The sequence below is a fragment of the Canis aureus genome, chromosome 5 (genome assembly GCF_053574225.1).
Source record: "Canis aureus isolate CA01 chromosome 5, VMU_Caureus_v.1.0, whole genome shotgun sequence".
Taxonomy (NCBI): domain Eukaryota; kingdom Metazoa; phylum Chordata; class Mammalia; order Carnivora; family Canidae; genus Canis; species Canis aureus.
Window position 1 is genome coordinate 69,813,092 of NC_135615.1, and position 15,313 is coordinate 69,828,404.

Consider the following 15,313-nt stretch of genomic DNA (forward strand, 5'->3'; position numbering starts at 1 on the left):
AAAAAAAAGTATCTTCATCACTAGCCTAGCCCTTCACGGGGCAGGGACAACTTTTAATTGAATGAAAGAAATCTGATGCTTCTATGTATATGAACATCATGCCAACTTTGCCAAGGGCTCTATTCAGGCAGCTCAAATGAATTTGCCTGTGGTGGCTGTTGGCAGGCAGGCAGGCAGCACTCTGGAAGATGCACCACAGGGCACAGCCAAGGGCTCTGCAGCAGATCCAGACACGTCAGTGATGCCTAGATGGATCCAGAAGCACCAAATGACCACAAAGGTTAGGAGAGAAACAAGTAAGGCAACAGACTCTTTATTTTTAATGTGGTTTAAAATACATCAAAATCATGTCCCTGGCTGTTGTGAATACCAAAAGGAGACAAAAAAGGCTGTCAGCACAGCTTTAAAACCAATCCAGGTGGCCAGGTTGGGCCATATGGGAAGCAGTGACAGGGACAGAAGGCGCACCCCTCCCCCAGGCAGATGCCTGGCTGTCCCCGGGGTGACCACCTCTGTGCTGTTAAGGTGGGAGGGCTGGAGCAGCAGCTGGACAATCAGCTCAGCAGGCTTTGGCCCTCCCCCACAGCCACCAGGGCAGTTCCACTGGCCTCTTGGTCAGCCCTCAGGAGGGCCGCTGTGATGGGAGTGGAGGAGTGAAAGCAAATCAACCATCTTTACGGACAACATTCTCTTACAGAAAGTGCCTGAGCTCAGCCCATGGTCCAAAAACCTCATGGAAAACAAAAAGTGCTGCCGATACCTCAAGAATCTGGTGTACAAGGCTCTCAGCTGGACAAGGTCCGGAATACAAATTACTCTCAGCAGGGCCAAGGGCTCTGGGCTGTGAGCCTCACCGGCAATGGTCCCCTGGAGGAAAAGCTAGCAATCTAAGAATCCAACACAGCTCTTGGTCCTAAAACTGAGGTCACGTGCGTGGGACCTGCCCTGGTGAGGGCGGCACCCAGGTACCTGGGTTGACTTTGGAAAGCAGAACAAGCAGAGCAGCTGTAGTGATTAGTGTGATTTGGTCAACGGAAAGAAGAGGGAGAATGGGATCCTCCTATAGCCTGGCCTGGATGCCTAGACTCAGCTGGAGCTGAGAGCAAAGGTTCTAGTCACCCAGGGCCTGGATTTTGGACCTGGGAAGACTGGCTGGGGCCACCCTGCTCACTGTAGCCCCACAATCCCACAATGGCTGGACTGGGTCTCTGAGGGCAGCTGGGCTGCACAGCCATGATCCCCCACACTGGGGGGACAGCCTTCCCCTTCAATCCCCTTGGGCTCTACGAGGTAGCTGAAGCAAATGAGGCAATCACATGGGCTACTGCAGGCCTCTTGCTCTTTACTTGGGGCAGGCAGAAGCTTCTGGCTCTTCCCTGCACTTCCAGAGCCCAGCAAACCCTGTATGGGGTTGGCAGTTCTCGTGTCTCAGCCGGACACACGGATTGGAGGTGGGGGACAGCCGTATCAGGAAAGGAAAAGACAGACCCAGGGACTATTCCAGATACAGGCATCTCAGAGGGAAAGATCTTAGGAAACACGTCTCCACGGGAGAGCAGTAGCTCAGCCAGCAATGGCAAACAGGTCTCAACACTTCTACTGGCTGCTGGGGGAATCTTGAGAAATGGATATACCAGAAATTAGTGGGAAACACTCGGAGGCTAATTAGTGGTACCTGCCCTGGGGGCAGAGGAAACATGGTGCGCCAATCATTTGCCATCTCTGGTCTAAGTCATAAGACAATTTCACGAGCACTGAGTGAACCTATTTACGTGAGGGATTGAAGAAAAAGGCATGGAAAAAAAAAAAAAAAAAGAAAAAGGCATGGAGAGTGGGCTGGTTGTTGAAGATGAAGGGACCTGCAGAATAATGAACTAGCTTCAAGGAAATTCAGCAAGAAACAAAACTGCACCATCCTGTGCCTCTTGGCCCACAGCTCCCTCAGCTACACTGAAGCAAGGGCTGGCTAGAGGTGGGCTATAGTATGAGCCCACCAGAGCCCAGCTTCCCAGTCTGAGCCTCATTCTGTTGTTCCAGAAAATTGCTCGATACAGACTGGTTAATACCCTAGCAAGTGTGCAACCAGCAGAACTTCCAGTCCAGAGTAGCAAGGGCTGGGGGTTGCAGGGAGGGGGGGCACCAGACCCAAATACCTGCAGTCGTTCTGTGGACTTCTGAGGCTCATCAATTGCCAAGTCTATTCCTCAGCTGTCAGACAAGAGCCAGGGGCTTCCACACAGGCACTGGGATGTCAAGGAGGACATCCTTCAGCTTATTCCTTAGGCAATGGAACCAGGGCAAATCTCAAGGATCGCACATGAAGGGTGGGGTCAGAAGCAGACACAGACTCCTAAATGCCAAGGGGGCAGTTGGGCACAGGGCCCAGCAACTGCTGCATGGAGACAGTGGTGATGGGCATCAGCAGTGGCTTCCCAGGATTCAAACACATAGGCAAGGTTGTGGCAAAACCATCAGATACCCTTCCCTTCCTCCTAACCACAATCTGATTTCACCGAACAGAAAAGCTCAGCACCAACATGGCAAAGATACCAGGTGGGGTGGTGAGGGTGGGGGGCACTGGAGGCCAACTGCACCAGCACCCCACCTCCTTCCTCAGATCCATACACACACTGTCATGTGCAAAACAAAAAAACAAAAAACAAAACAGAAACCTTCAGAAAGCATCCTTTGGGTGATCTCTTGTCAATCATTTGTGCAGGCTAGAGAGGCACCTGTGAATGATAAGGCTACTGAGAAGCATCGCTGGCCTGGTCCTGGCACCACCTGAGGGCTCCTAACAGTGTACCAGCCCATAGCAACTTTCTCCAGATCCCCTGTCCAAAGCAGGACAGCAGGTGGATTCCCAGCTCTGCAGGCTCTGCCCAGGGACCCCCTTCTCCAGGTTATGAGAAGCAAAGGAGCTTCCAGGGTAGCTACGAGAGCCAGAGCCGCCCAAGCCCTGTTAACGAGGGAAACAAAGTCAAGGCCTGAGTGTGTGCCACTTGTCACAAGCCCTGAAGGGCAGGAAGGGGGAGGGGGGGTCTGAGCTCTGAGCCTCAAATCAGGCAGGGGAATGTTCAAGTCACTTGTCCTGCCAGCCCACTGTGACAGCAGCTACAGATGGCAGCTCTTCTTTAAGACTCTTCAGCTCACAGAAGAGCCAGTGACTTCATGCGTACACACCCCCACCTCCAGTGCAAGCCCATTTTACACTTATAGATAGAAATGTATGAGGCCTTGCACATATGCCATATGTTAAGTAAAACTGACCCACAAAATCCAAAACTGCCAAGTGTCAGATGTCAGCCAGGTTAAAGCACCCTGGGCCTCAGCACTGGACTGCTTAGCGGTGGGAGCCTTGCATGGGCCAGGCCTGGCTGGGCTGCTTGCTCCCTTCCCAGCACGCCCCCTGTGCCAGGTTTCCTAGGCGGTGGTGGAGGTGGGCTCCTGGGGCCCTGCTTGGCCAGGTGCTTCTGTGCTCGGTGCTCCAGGGCAGTAAGGAGCTTCTGTGACCCTTGGGGACCCAGGTGACTGGGCCCCAGGACCCTCACAACCCTGCTCCTTGGAGGCAGCTGCAGCCTCTGGTCTTCGCTCAGGGCCACCATCAGTGATGGAGCCCTGGCCACCAGCACTCAGGTCCTGCACCCTTTTGTTCAGGTCATTGCGTTCTGTCTGCAGTGCTCGGCACAGCTTCTCTAGCCGCTGGATTTTTACCTGTAGGCCCTCTAGCTCTTTGTCCCGGAGTGTTTTCTGGGGAGAGAAACCGGGCCTTAGTGCCATGCCATTAATCCCCCACCCAACAGAGTCACTTGGTAGAAAACATTCACACTTGAATGATACTATGAGCAGGCCAGCATCAAAACCCTGCCCCTTCCTAGGAAAATAGCCCTGGCATATGCCAAGACCTGGCTGTTGGTAGGGGACCGTGTGGTGCAGAGAAGCAGCACGACTTGAAGACAACATATTTCTTCCTTTATCCATCAGGTGACACTGGCAAAGTAAGGCTTGGCTTTTGGAGCCTATTTCCTTATCTGTTAAAATGGACTACTGGGGTGCGTGGTTGGCTCAGTCGGTTAAGCACCTGATTTTTGATTTCGGCTCAGGTCATGATCTCAGGGTTGAGATCAAGTCCCATGTCAGGCTCTGTGCTCAGCAAGGAGCCTGCCTGAGATTCTTTCATCTCCCCCGCCTGTATATGCACCTAGGTGCATGCTTTCTTTCTCTCAAATAAATGAATCTTTTTTTATTTTTTATTTTTTTAAAGATCTGAGAGAGGGGATCCCTGGGTGGCTCAGCGGTTTAGCGCCGCCTTCAGCCCAGAGCCTGATCCTGGTGACCTGGGATCGAGTCCCACATCAGGCTCCCTGCATGGAGCCTGCTTCTCCCTCTGCCTCTCTCTCATAAAAAAAAAAAAAAAAAAGATGAGAGACAAAAAGTGTGTATGTGTGCACATGCCCATGTGCACGAGTGAGGGGGGAAGGGCAGAGAGATAAGCAGATTCTCTGCTCAGCAGGGAGCTCAAATCAGAGTGATCCCAGGACCCTGAGCTTATGACCTGAGTTGAAGTCAGATGCTTTACCAACTGAGCTACCGAGGTGCCCCTAGATAAATAAATCTTAAACAAACAAACAAACAAACAAACAAACTACTAACATTAACCTCATAGATCTCAAGAAGGTTCAATGAATTGGCATCACCTAAAACATTGAGGAGGATCTGGCATACACTAATTAGTTCCCTTCTGCATCTCAAACCACGAAATCAAATTAGCTGAGCCACCCTGCATATAAACTGTGCCCACCACTGGTACCCCTTGGTTTTTCAGTTCCTGTACTTCTACCTACCATTTGTTCTCTTTGCTTCTACTGCAAATCTACCACTGGGCTCATCATCTCCCACAGGGTGACCACTGGCAGTGCCTTTGGACTTGGGCAGATGGACTTATGAGTCCCAGCTCCACCTCATGCCAGCTGCATGACTTACTTGCAGAACGTATAGGAAAGGGCCCATCACTCAAAAACTGCACTCCCCTACCCCCCGTAGCTGCAGAGCACACTCGGCCCACCTCCTCAGCCATCTCAAGCAGGGCCTTGTTGCTGCTCTCCCAACGGGACCGGTACATGGTGGTTTCTTTCTCTAGCTTCTTGATCTTCTTAGTCATCTGAGTTATGGGACACATAGAAGAAAATAGTCAGGGGGCCAGACTGTCCATTTGTATCTCCAAGGTGGGCAACATGTTACAGCACGCTGTCTGTGCCTTCTGTGCCACCTGAAGACATCTCAAGGTAAATGTCGCCGCCACTACCACCACCACCACCACCACCACCACCACCACATGACAAGGCTGCCCCTCTTCTCCAGGACAACCTGGAGGATGCACATATCAGTGATGCTTCCTTGAGAGGCGGGAAAGGCTCTGACCCCTTCCCTCTATACAGCCCATCCCTGGTATCAATCATACTATTACTGTGAATAGCTCCCCAGAAGGAACCCCAGGGGTTGGGGGCTTCCTGAAGGCAGGCCCAGGGTGCCCCTGTAGCCACACTCAGGCTGGACACAGTTACCTTTTCCATCTCCTGTTTGAATGTGGTGAACACTTCACTGCTTTTGGAAAGAGTGTTCTGGAATTCCTCAAACTTCTCTGTGTATAGGGCAAGCTGGGAGAGAAAGAAGCCCAGAGATAAGATTATGCTTCTCTAGAATGCACTTCTGGCTAATGCAGTCAGACCTATCCTTGGACCTCTGACCCAACAATTCTATCTAGATACCATTTTTCTTTAAAGCAAAAAAGCTATTTTAAAGAACAGAATCCAAAATGTTAAGCTTAGAAAGTAGGATTTGGGGTGACTTATATTTTGCCTCTATGTTTGTTTTCAAACTTCTCTTCGAAATTAAGTACAATTTATGTAATTAAGAACAACCATTCTCATTTTGCCTCCTCAAAAGCTGCACAACACTTCCAACTAGGAACAAAGTCCTTCAAGCTCACCTAGCCACCTGGTCACCATAGGTGCTGGGCGGGTCCAGACAGAACAAAGGCTCAGCAAGGTCACACAGCAGTCAAGGTGGTCCTAGAACGAGGGTCCCATTTCCCTCCCCTAGGATGGGGGCCCAGTAAGGTGACCTCAGAGGCACAGGATCAGGACACACTGTCTCACCTGCTGCTTCAGGTGGGTCTCCTGCTGCTTCATCAGCTCACACATCCTCTGGGACTCCACTGCCTCTTTGAGGAGCTATTTTCAAGATAGGACCCCAGATCTTGTCAGAAACCCTTAGGGGCTGTCTGGTCTTTTTTAGCCATATACCCCAGTACCCACAAAGTGTCCTGCTCCCTGAGTAAGCTGCGTCCTGGCCCGGCCAGGCAGCAACTTTCCCTTACAAACATGACTCTGAGCTGAGCCAGAATCCACCCCGCCTTCCAGACTCCCCTGTACAGGGCCCGAGCCTCACAAAGTCCTTTTCTCGTTGGTGCCTCTCCTCTGCCTCCTTCAGCATCTCCTGGGCCTGCTGGAGTTTGGCATCTACCAGCTGCTGCTGCAGGTCCTTGTGTTTGAAGACCTTGTCGATATGCTGCAGGAAGGCATGGTAGGAGGGCCACCTGTCAGCAGCTCTCTTTCTCGGGAGGCCCAGTGGGCTGCATGGATGTCCCATCTGCAGACACCAGGGTACCCTGCCCAGCCTCCCATCTCACTGTGACACGCTGGACTCCCGCATGTTCTATAGCACATGGGCCCCAAATCCCTGGAAGGTCTACTTCCCAACCTCACCTTGTTTCTCTCCAGTCAGTCCTAGGTGTGCACAGGGATGAGATCAGCTCCCAGGAAGCCAAGTAATAAATACACTCAAACCTCCAGCCCCAAGAGATCACTCCGCTGGGCTAACAACCCTCACTTTTGTAGCCCGACTCCCTTGTAAATGGGAAGAAAGGACAAAAACGACACCTCCACCAACACAACCGCTTAGCCCCATTGGCAAAGATCTCCCCACCTATAGACCAAGACTAGATGTGCAAATTTCAGGGAGTGGCAGTCCTAAATGTTGAGGAGCCCCAGGAGCCGGGGGCAGGTGAGAGCAGGAATGAGGAGGAGGCGCGGAACTCAGTGGGACTTCAAAGGTCAGAGCAGTTGAGAAAAGGTACATGGGGACACACTTGTGTTCTAGATAGTAAAGGAAAGGTGGCCTGGAGGCGGGTGTTGGCTGCTTGGGACTCCTTACCTCCTCCCGCAGCTCGTACTGCTCGATCAGCTTCTTGAGCCTCTCAGCCAACTCCATGTTCTCCTGGCGCAGCTTGGAGTTGCGCTCGTTGTGCTGCTCCATCTGCAGCTGAATGTCATTCAGTGTCACCTGGAAGTGGGAGGTCACCTCCTTGCGCTTCTCCTCTTCCTCCCGGGCCCGCTGCACGCCTTCTTCCTGGGCAGAGAAGTCAGCCCTGGCTCCATCAGCTGCTCTTTCCCAGCCCACAATGCTCTATACCCACAACCCTCTCTACTCTCAGTGAGCAGCACCAGCCAGGCTCCAAGATGCCATGCCAATGGGGGTTCCCAGGGGACCCCTCTACCCTTCTATCAGGTGACAGCAAGGGAGATATTCTCTCCCTAGAAGAATGCAGGCATACACCTAAGTGTCATTCTAGAGCAATCTAGGTCTCCTGAAGTCCATTCTTCCAGACTCAGGCTAAGCAGTCTTGTTTTGTGCTTTCATTTCTCACCTCTCACCAACTAGTTAAAATTTAGTAGTTCCCAGGGTTGGCAAGATTGTGCAGAATTAGGCACGAGGACAATATTGGTGGGGAGGTAATCTGGCAAAGTCTATTAAAACTTATATAACGTGCATGCTCTTTGACCCAGATCTTTAACTTCTGAGGTTTATCCTAGGGACAAACTAGATACACTTACCCAAGAATATATATAACAAGAACTTTCACTGTAGCTCTACGTATGAAGTACTGTAAACTTAAAAACAACTCAGCAATTCCTTAACTAGGGCACTGACAAAATACAGAATACGCATACAACAACGCTATTGAAAAGAATGACGGGTCTGCCTTTGGCTCAGGTCATGATCCCAGGGTCCTGGGATCGAGTCCCCCATCGGGCTCCCTACAAGGAGCCTGCTTCTCCCTATGCCTATATCACTACCTCTCTCTGGGTCTCTCTCATGAATAAATAGGTAAAATCTCAGGGGGGAAAAAAAAAAGAATGAGACAGCCTCAAAAAAAAAAAAAAAAAAAAAAAAAAAGGAAAAGTGAGCTATACATGTTAGGTGAGAGGACAGAACAGGATGTGAAACAATACACATGACCTCTCCATTTAAAGAACCCTATAGAAAATTACATATGGATGCAGGAAGTCTGAAGGCTGTACTTAAACTTATGGGTAAGTAGGTGTACTTCCCAGTGGTTTCTCCTGGACACTGGGGCTGAGGAGGGTGAGCAACTGTTACCTTTGAATCTCATACTTTTGTCACCTCTGAATCTCTCACATCAAGTTTATATTACAGTAAAAATGTTGTCAAAGACAAACTAAAAATGAACAAAACAAGCTGGAAAACACTATATATTCACTGACCCAAATTTGTAACAAATATATAAAGGATACATATATAAAAACCACCCAGAGGTCACAGCAGTGACTGGGCTTTACCAGACGGACCCTGCCTGAGGAGAAGCAGGACAAAGAAAAAAGACCCAGCATTTCAGACTGCTTAAGTCTGGGAGAGGAGCTGTCCACCAGCGCTGGAACCTGACTTACCTGCTGACTGCCAGTGAACTGAACAATATCAAAGACCTGCCTCCTGGGCTCCCTCACCATACCTGACACAGGGACAGGTCAAGTGGTTACAGGCAGCTATCCCTAAGGCAGGGCGTTACTGGGGAAATCAATTTCTCTGCCAAAATCCCATGCTACTTTTTTTTTTTAAAGATTTTATTATTTATTTATTTATTTATTTATTTATTTATTTATTTATTTATTCATTCATTCATTCATTTATTTATGATAGGCAGAGAAAGAAAGAGAGAGAGGCAAAGACACAGGCAGAGGGAGAAGCAGGCTCCATGCACTGGGAGCCCAACGTGGGATTTGATCCCGGGTCTCCAGGATCACGCCCTGGGCCAAAGGCAGGCGCTAAACTGCTGCACCACCCAGGGATCCCTCCGTGCTACTTTTTAAGGGGAAAGCCCACCAAGGAAAAGTGGAAGTCAAGGGAACCAGAGTCGTAGGGGCCAGCCCACCTTGAGGGAGCGGTTGTGGCGTTGGAGCTCCCGGCACAGGCTTTCTAGCTTACTGCGGGCCAGGACAGCCTTGCTGTGCTCCCCACGCAGGTGGTCCTTCTCCTGCACCAGCTGGCTCTGTTTCTTCTGCAGCAGCTTCATCTGCTTCTGGGAGTTCCGATGCTCCTCCAGCTGTGGAGCAGGAAGGCAAGTAAGTGCCTAGTCGGGCTTTTCCCAAGGGACCCCGGCCCTCTCCCGACTCCAGTTGTTAACAGTTCTGGCTGGACACTGTGTGGGTGCTTAATGTACTTCTCCGATAAACCCAAGGGCTCCATCTCCAGTATACAGAAACAGGCACTTACGACAAGCAGGGATTCAGAGGCTGCAGACCCCAGCCTCTCCCCACTCTAACTCTAGAGATGAAGTTCTCAAGACTCTCAGACCATTACATTCCTTCAACCTTTGTGACACTCATGTCCTCAGATGACACCCCTTACCACTCCTCCTTGTATTCAATAGACCCCCGTCACTCCCTCTTCACTGCTCTGAAACTTAGCGCCACTTCACTCAACATGACTGCTGTTATCATTTTGGCCTTTTCATTATGGACAGATCTTAACCTTCTCAGACCCTGTCTTTTCCCCACATCAGCTACCCTCCCATGAGCCTAGTCAACGCTGATACAGTGCAACTCAATTATGTAATGACAACTGTTCAAATCATTGAACATTGTCATTTTTTCTTCCCCTTTCCTTAGGTGTTTGAAACCTAAGTTGTATCTTACACTTAGAGCACATCCAAATCTAGACTAGCCACATTTCAGCTGGCTAATGGTTACTGTCCTGGACATCAGATCCAGATTTTGTCATTACCCAGAAGCACACACCCCTCCATTATCTCATCCCAGGGCAGGACCACTATCCCCTACCATTCTAGCTCATTCCATCCAAAATTTGTGGCCCCAGAAAGTCTACCATACTGGACCTCCAACCCAGTGACCCAACTATCCTTTCACTTTCCTTGAATGTGTCTTTAAATAATCACTGACCTTCTTATACTTGTCTTAAGATTTCTTACACTCAACTCTCTTGCCCCCTTTTCCTATCAAAACCCCAACCCTGATATCCCAACCTCTGATTCCTCTGCACAGGCACTGAAGCAGAAGAACCTCTTTTAATTCCTAACTACCCATTTGAGGAAGACCCTCGTCTGCCATGCGGCCTAACCATATTCCTTATGTTAGTCACACTCCTCTTCCAGAGAACTATTTCATCCTCCTCCTTCTCAGCTCTCCTTTGGCCCAGCAAAAAATATCTTTCTCATTTCCCTGAGAATGGAAGCAACCAGAGGCACAGGGGCATAAGTTCCACCTCTGCCCATCCACCTGCACCGGCCTTTTCCTCTGGTTACCAGGATCCAGTGGTGCTTCCCACCACAGCCAGCCCTCTCCTTATGCTCTGGCCCTTAGCTCCTTCTCTACTTGAGAACATCACTCAGCTCCTGCTCTCTTCATCAATCTTTCCCTGGATGGCTCATTCTGAAGGGGTGGTATCTTTTTCATATCCTATCCTTTATTTAATCATTATAGCAACCCCACAAGGCAGGTGTGATTTTTCCCAATTTTACAAATGAGAAAAACTTCTTAGAGAATTCTAGCTAATAAATGAAAATGGAGTGAAAGAATTTAAAAACAAGTAGTTAGGAAATGACCCACAGTGGATGAATCCATTTATACAAATTCTGATGGCAACCTGACAAGGGAGGAACCTGGCTGACCCCACCTGAACTCAGTGGACAATCTTCCATCAGTAAAAGTGGGAGGAACACACTTTCTCTACAGAGTACCACTTATGTAGAGTTCTTATCAAAATAGTTGAACTTGGATTGGATCAAGCTTCTAGAGTTAATTTCCCCTATATCTACAGGAACTAAGGAGGTAAAGGAAGAAGTTAAATGTCACCACAAAAGCGAAGAAGTGAGGCACAGGGCGACTGATCTGCAGTAAATCAATGTCATGAGAAAAAGGTTGGCAGTAAATGAAGACCATTTTGGAATAAAAGGAAAAAAAGTTGTAAGGACCTAAAGTATTAGATGGATCTCCTGTAGACCCTGATTTGATCAAACTGACATTTTAAACAAATGGGGAAATATGCGTATTAGAGTATCACATCAGTGTTAGTTTAAATGTGAGGATGGCACTGTGCATTTTTTGGGGAGATGCACACTGAGGCACACAGGTGTGAGATGACATGGTATGTGGGACTGGGGCCAGGAGCTATGGTTTTACCACTGTAATATGAAGGGTTTCTTCTTACAGTCAACATGGAAGGGGCCAGCTGGGACTTGACTCTCCACTTAACAGATGGAGAAAAGGCTGAGAGAGAGGCTGAATAGGAATTAAGCCACCCACCTGCCCCGGCACCCTCAACCCCATGCCAGGTGGCCTGCTGACTTTCCAAGGCAGGGCGGATGCAAGAAGAAGGGGGAGAACTGACCAGTTCAGCATACTTCTTGCACAGAGCTGCCAGCTTCTCCTCTGGGGTGCTCAGGGTGTTCAATGTCTGCATCAGCAACGTGATCTCCTTCCCTGCAAAGCACAGGGATCAAAATCATGTACCCCCTTCTCTGGGGATTTCCCCAGGCCTCGGCCCACACTCTCAGGCCTTGAGGCAGCCCTACATTATCATATTTGATACTGTTTGTTGACCTGGCTGTCATCCCATTAGACCGTGTGGTTCATGAGGGTTGCCACCAACTGAACTCAGCCTATTACTGTGGCCCCAGTGCTGCTCCATATTGTCTTTGGTGCCCATCTCAGACGACATGCTCAACAAATGCTTAATAGACTAATAACTGAGTCTATGTGGAGACTCCATGGTGAACACTGAGAGTGGGAGAAAAAACCTGCCTGCTCTAATAGCAGGAGGAAAAAAAGACATCCCAATGGCCAATTTAAGTGCTACTGTGTCAATGCAAGGAAAGCCCTTTCGAAAGAGGAAGGAGGCAAAAAGGAATAGGTTTCCTCGGTAACTACTAAACATTTGTCAACAGTGGTAGCCAAAGGGTGAACTTTATTTGTTCCCTCCTAAACAGTGAACTTTTAAACAAATATATCTTCCGATATGTGATCCCAAGATTAATAAACAACAGGGATGCCTGGGTGGCTTAGCAGCTCAGCAGCTGAGCGTCTGCCTTTGGCTCAGGGAGTGATCCTGGAGTCCCCTGGATCGAGTCCCGCATCGGGCTCCCTGCATGGTGCCTGCTTCTCCCTCTGCCTGTGTCTCTGCCTCTCTCTCTGTGTTTCTCATGAGTAAATAAATAAAATCTTAAAAAACAAAACAAAATAAAACCAAAAACAAACAAAAAAAACCCTTTCAAAAAAAAAAAAAAAAAAAAACCCTTTCCATTAGGATGACAAACAGAGGGTGGGGAATTAAGGACTAAGACACAGGTATAATATCACTTAACTCTGATTCTTTAACATACACACTAGTCCCCTGCCCCCAATAACTTTCTCTCACTGTGCTTCAGTCAAAGGGGCTTCCTTCTGTCTCCCTGGAGGGCTCCTGTACATAGCACAGCACCAGGCTCCTGAAGTGTCAAACCCAAGAGGCTCGAAAGATCAGTGTGGAGACTGCAAAGCACTAGCACGTAGGCCAAAACCCACACATGAGTTTTGTTTGGCTCCCAGCATATTAGTTGTCAATTGTTTTTTTTTTTTTTTCTTCAGTTGCCAATTGTTAAAAATCCAGAGAGATTTCACTTAACTGCATAATAACAAAGGGGAAAAAAGGAGAAAAAAGAATTAGGGGAAAAAAAAAAAAACAAAAAACGCTGGCTACACTTAGCCTGTAGTATTATATGCTATCAGCATGGTGGGACCAGATGGCAATCACCCCTTTGGATGAAGTAGGCAATGTCTTGTCCTCCTAGGGTCCCCTGTCTAACTTGGCTTATTTGTGTTTTCAACCCTGGGCTAGTCCAAATCTTACTGTAGAGAAACGAAAACTAAGGAACAGAAAGGAGAAAGGTCTTGCCCAAGTTTACAGAGCAGGTTAGAGATAGTGTTGGCTGACACAGGATCCCATCTACACCCCTCTGTTCTACGGTCCACACCCCTTGCTTGGATCAAACTAATGTGACTCGGTGCCCCAGAAAGTAATTTCCTCTGAATCCTGGGACAGCAGGTTAGCCCAAACATCCCCACCTCACCAGTAGCTGCCCTCTGCTCACCCAGACCCTTGGCTTTCTTCTTCTCCTGTGGCCTTCGGTGATCTCGGTCTCCAACCTCGTCACTGGTCCGGATCTCATCTGTGCCCGGCTCCCCCTTGGAGGTCTCCTTCTCACCATTGACTACTGGGGTCTCTGGCTCAGGCTCCCCATTCCTTGAAGCATAGGTCCGGGACTTGTCTGCATCTTCGGGTTCAGCAGGCTCACCCTGTGCCCCATCCTCACCTGGGCCCCCCTGATTGTTGTCCACACAGTATGTACTCAGGATGTCTTCCAACTGGCGGCTCAGCTCCTCAGAGACATCACGGAGGGCCCCGGACTGAGCAGTTTTGGCTTGTGCTCCTGTGGCAGGGCAAGATGAGCGGCAGAATGAGAAATGAGAAACAAGATGGTAATTCCATTTGCTGGGATTTTTCAGGCCCAAACTTACTGGTTGGGGCTAAATGTTGCCTACTTTCTTTAAGCCTTAGTTTATTTACCCATAAAATAAGATTATTTCCCACTATTGCCCAATCATGTCTGTTATAGATGTGAAAGGAATCAAGGAAATAAAGCATCCAGCATATAGGGATGGCATGTACCTGGAGCTCAACATCTAGTCCCTCCCTTTCCCCTCCCTGCAAAAATCATTTCTTGCTATTAAAAAAGTTCTAAGAAAGCCTCCAACATGAAGAGTAGTTGCCCACTGGTGAATGCAGCATTTCTAAGCCGGGCTGGCTGGTTGGGTGTCTCATCTGAGCGCCACCTGACTTAACCCTGTCAGAGCCTTCTCTTAAGAGTTCTGCTCCTGTGCTTTGAGTGGGAGGCTCTATCAACACCCTGGGGAAAGAGGGATCTGCGGGTGGCAGTCCTCCTCTCATTCTACATTTCCTCCTTCCTGGGTAAACAGTGGCCTAGGCCTGGAACTCCAGAAGCTATCCTGGCGCACCACAAACTCCTCCCCCTGCCCGCTGGAAAGCAGAAATGGCACACACCCTCAGTCTTCCCTGGAGCCTGGCTGGAGGAACCTTCAGCTTCTGTCGCAGGAGCCGGCTGGCTGGGGCGCCCCTGGGTTCCCTCTGGTCCTACTTCGGCTTGCCCCGGGTTGCTTTTTGGGTTGGAAGTGTTGCCCGACTGCTTGGCAGCCCCGTTCTTTTTGTCTTGGTTCTTCATTGTGGTTTGCAATGCTAGGCTGGAAACAGATCCTATAGAAACAAGCACACTCGCTATATTCCAGACTTCAAAATTCTTCTGGATCCGAAATCCCAATCCCGGGTGCACAAAGCTTCTTAGGACACACTGGCCGTCCCTCACCAGAGGGAGCCAACGGTTCTCTCTCTGGCCAGTCGGAGGAGCACGGCGCGCCCAGGCAGGTTTTCGGGGCGCTGCTTCAGAAGCGCGGCAGGCGAGGCCTCCTTTTTCTCGAAGCCGCTTCCCGGCACTACACAGCCCCCTTACCACAGGCCGAGCGCGGGATAGGCTCAGGGCCGGAGACTGACGTGGCGGGACGCTCGATTCCCATCCCTCCTCCGGCCCCCAAGCCCCACGTGGGCCCCCCCGCGCGCAGCCACCCACGCCCCGCGCGCCTCCCGTCCGCGCATGCGCACAGGACCAGCCCTGCCCCCCCCAGCCCACTCCCTCGCGCGGAATCGGCGTGATTCCCTCCACCGACCGAGAGTGTTCAGGCCCACCGACCTGCTGGTCGCCTTGTTCCCCCCAAACCTCCGCAACACGCACCTCACTGCCGACCTCCTGACTGCTTCGCCCGCTCTGGCCTCGCACCGGAAACCCTGGGTAACCGCTGCCGGCCAAGCCGCCTGCTCCTGCCACAGCCAATCAATAGCCGGCGCTCTCGCGGGGCTTGCTGGGAAAGATGAAGCGAAGGCAGCCTGA

At 50.0% G+C, this 15,313-nt stretch overlaps 1 protein-coding gene across 1 annotated transcript; it reads right to left on the reverse strand.

Moving 5' to 3' along the window:
* Positions 1–2,673: 2,673 nt before the first annotated feature.
* Positions 2,674–15,313, reverse strand: TXLNA (taxilin alpha). The gene is made up of 11 exons (XM_077898680.1): positions 15,158–15,313; positions 14,416–14,625; positions 13,445–13,783; positions 11,707–11,798; positions 9,233–9,403; positions 7,216–7,410; positions 6,451–6,570; positions 6,159–6,233; positions 5,565–5,657; positions 5,066–5,161; positions 2,674–3,750 (listed from the first exon to the last, which is right to left on the reverse strand). Exons 2-11 carry the CDS (start codon positions 14,591–14,593, stop codon positions 3,424–3,426), a joined length of 1,686 nt encoding a protein of 561 aa, XP_077754806.1. The 5' UTR covers positions 14,594–14,625; positions 15,158–15,313; the 3' UTR covers positions 2,674–3,423.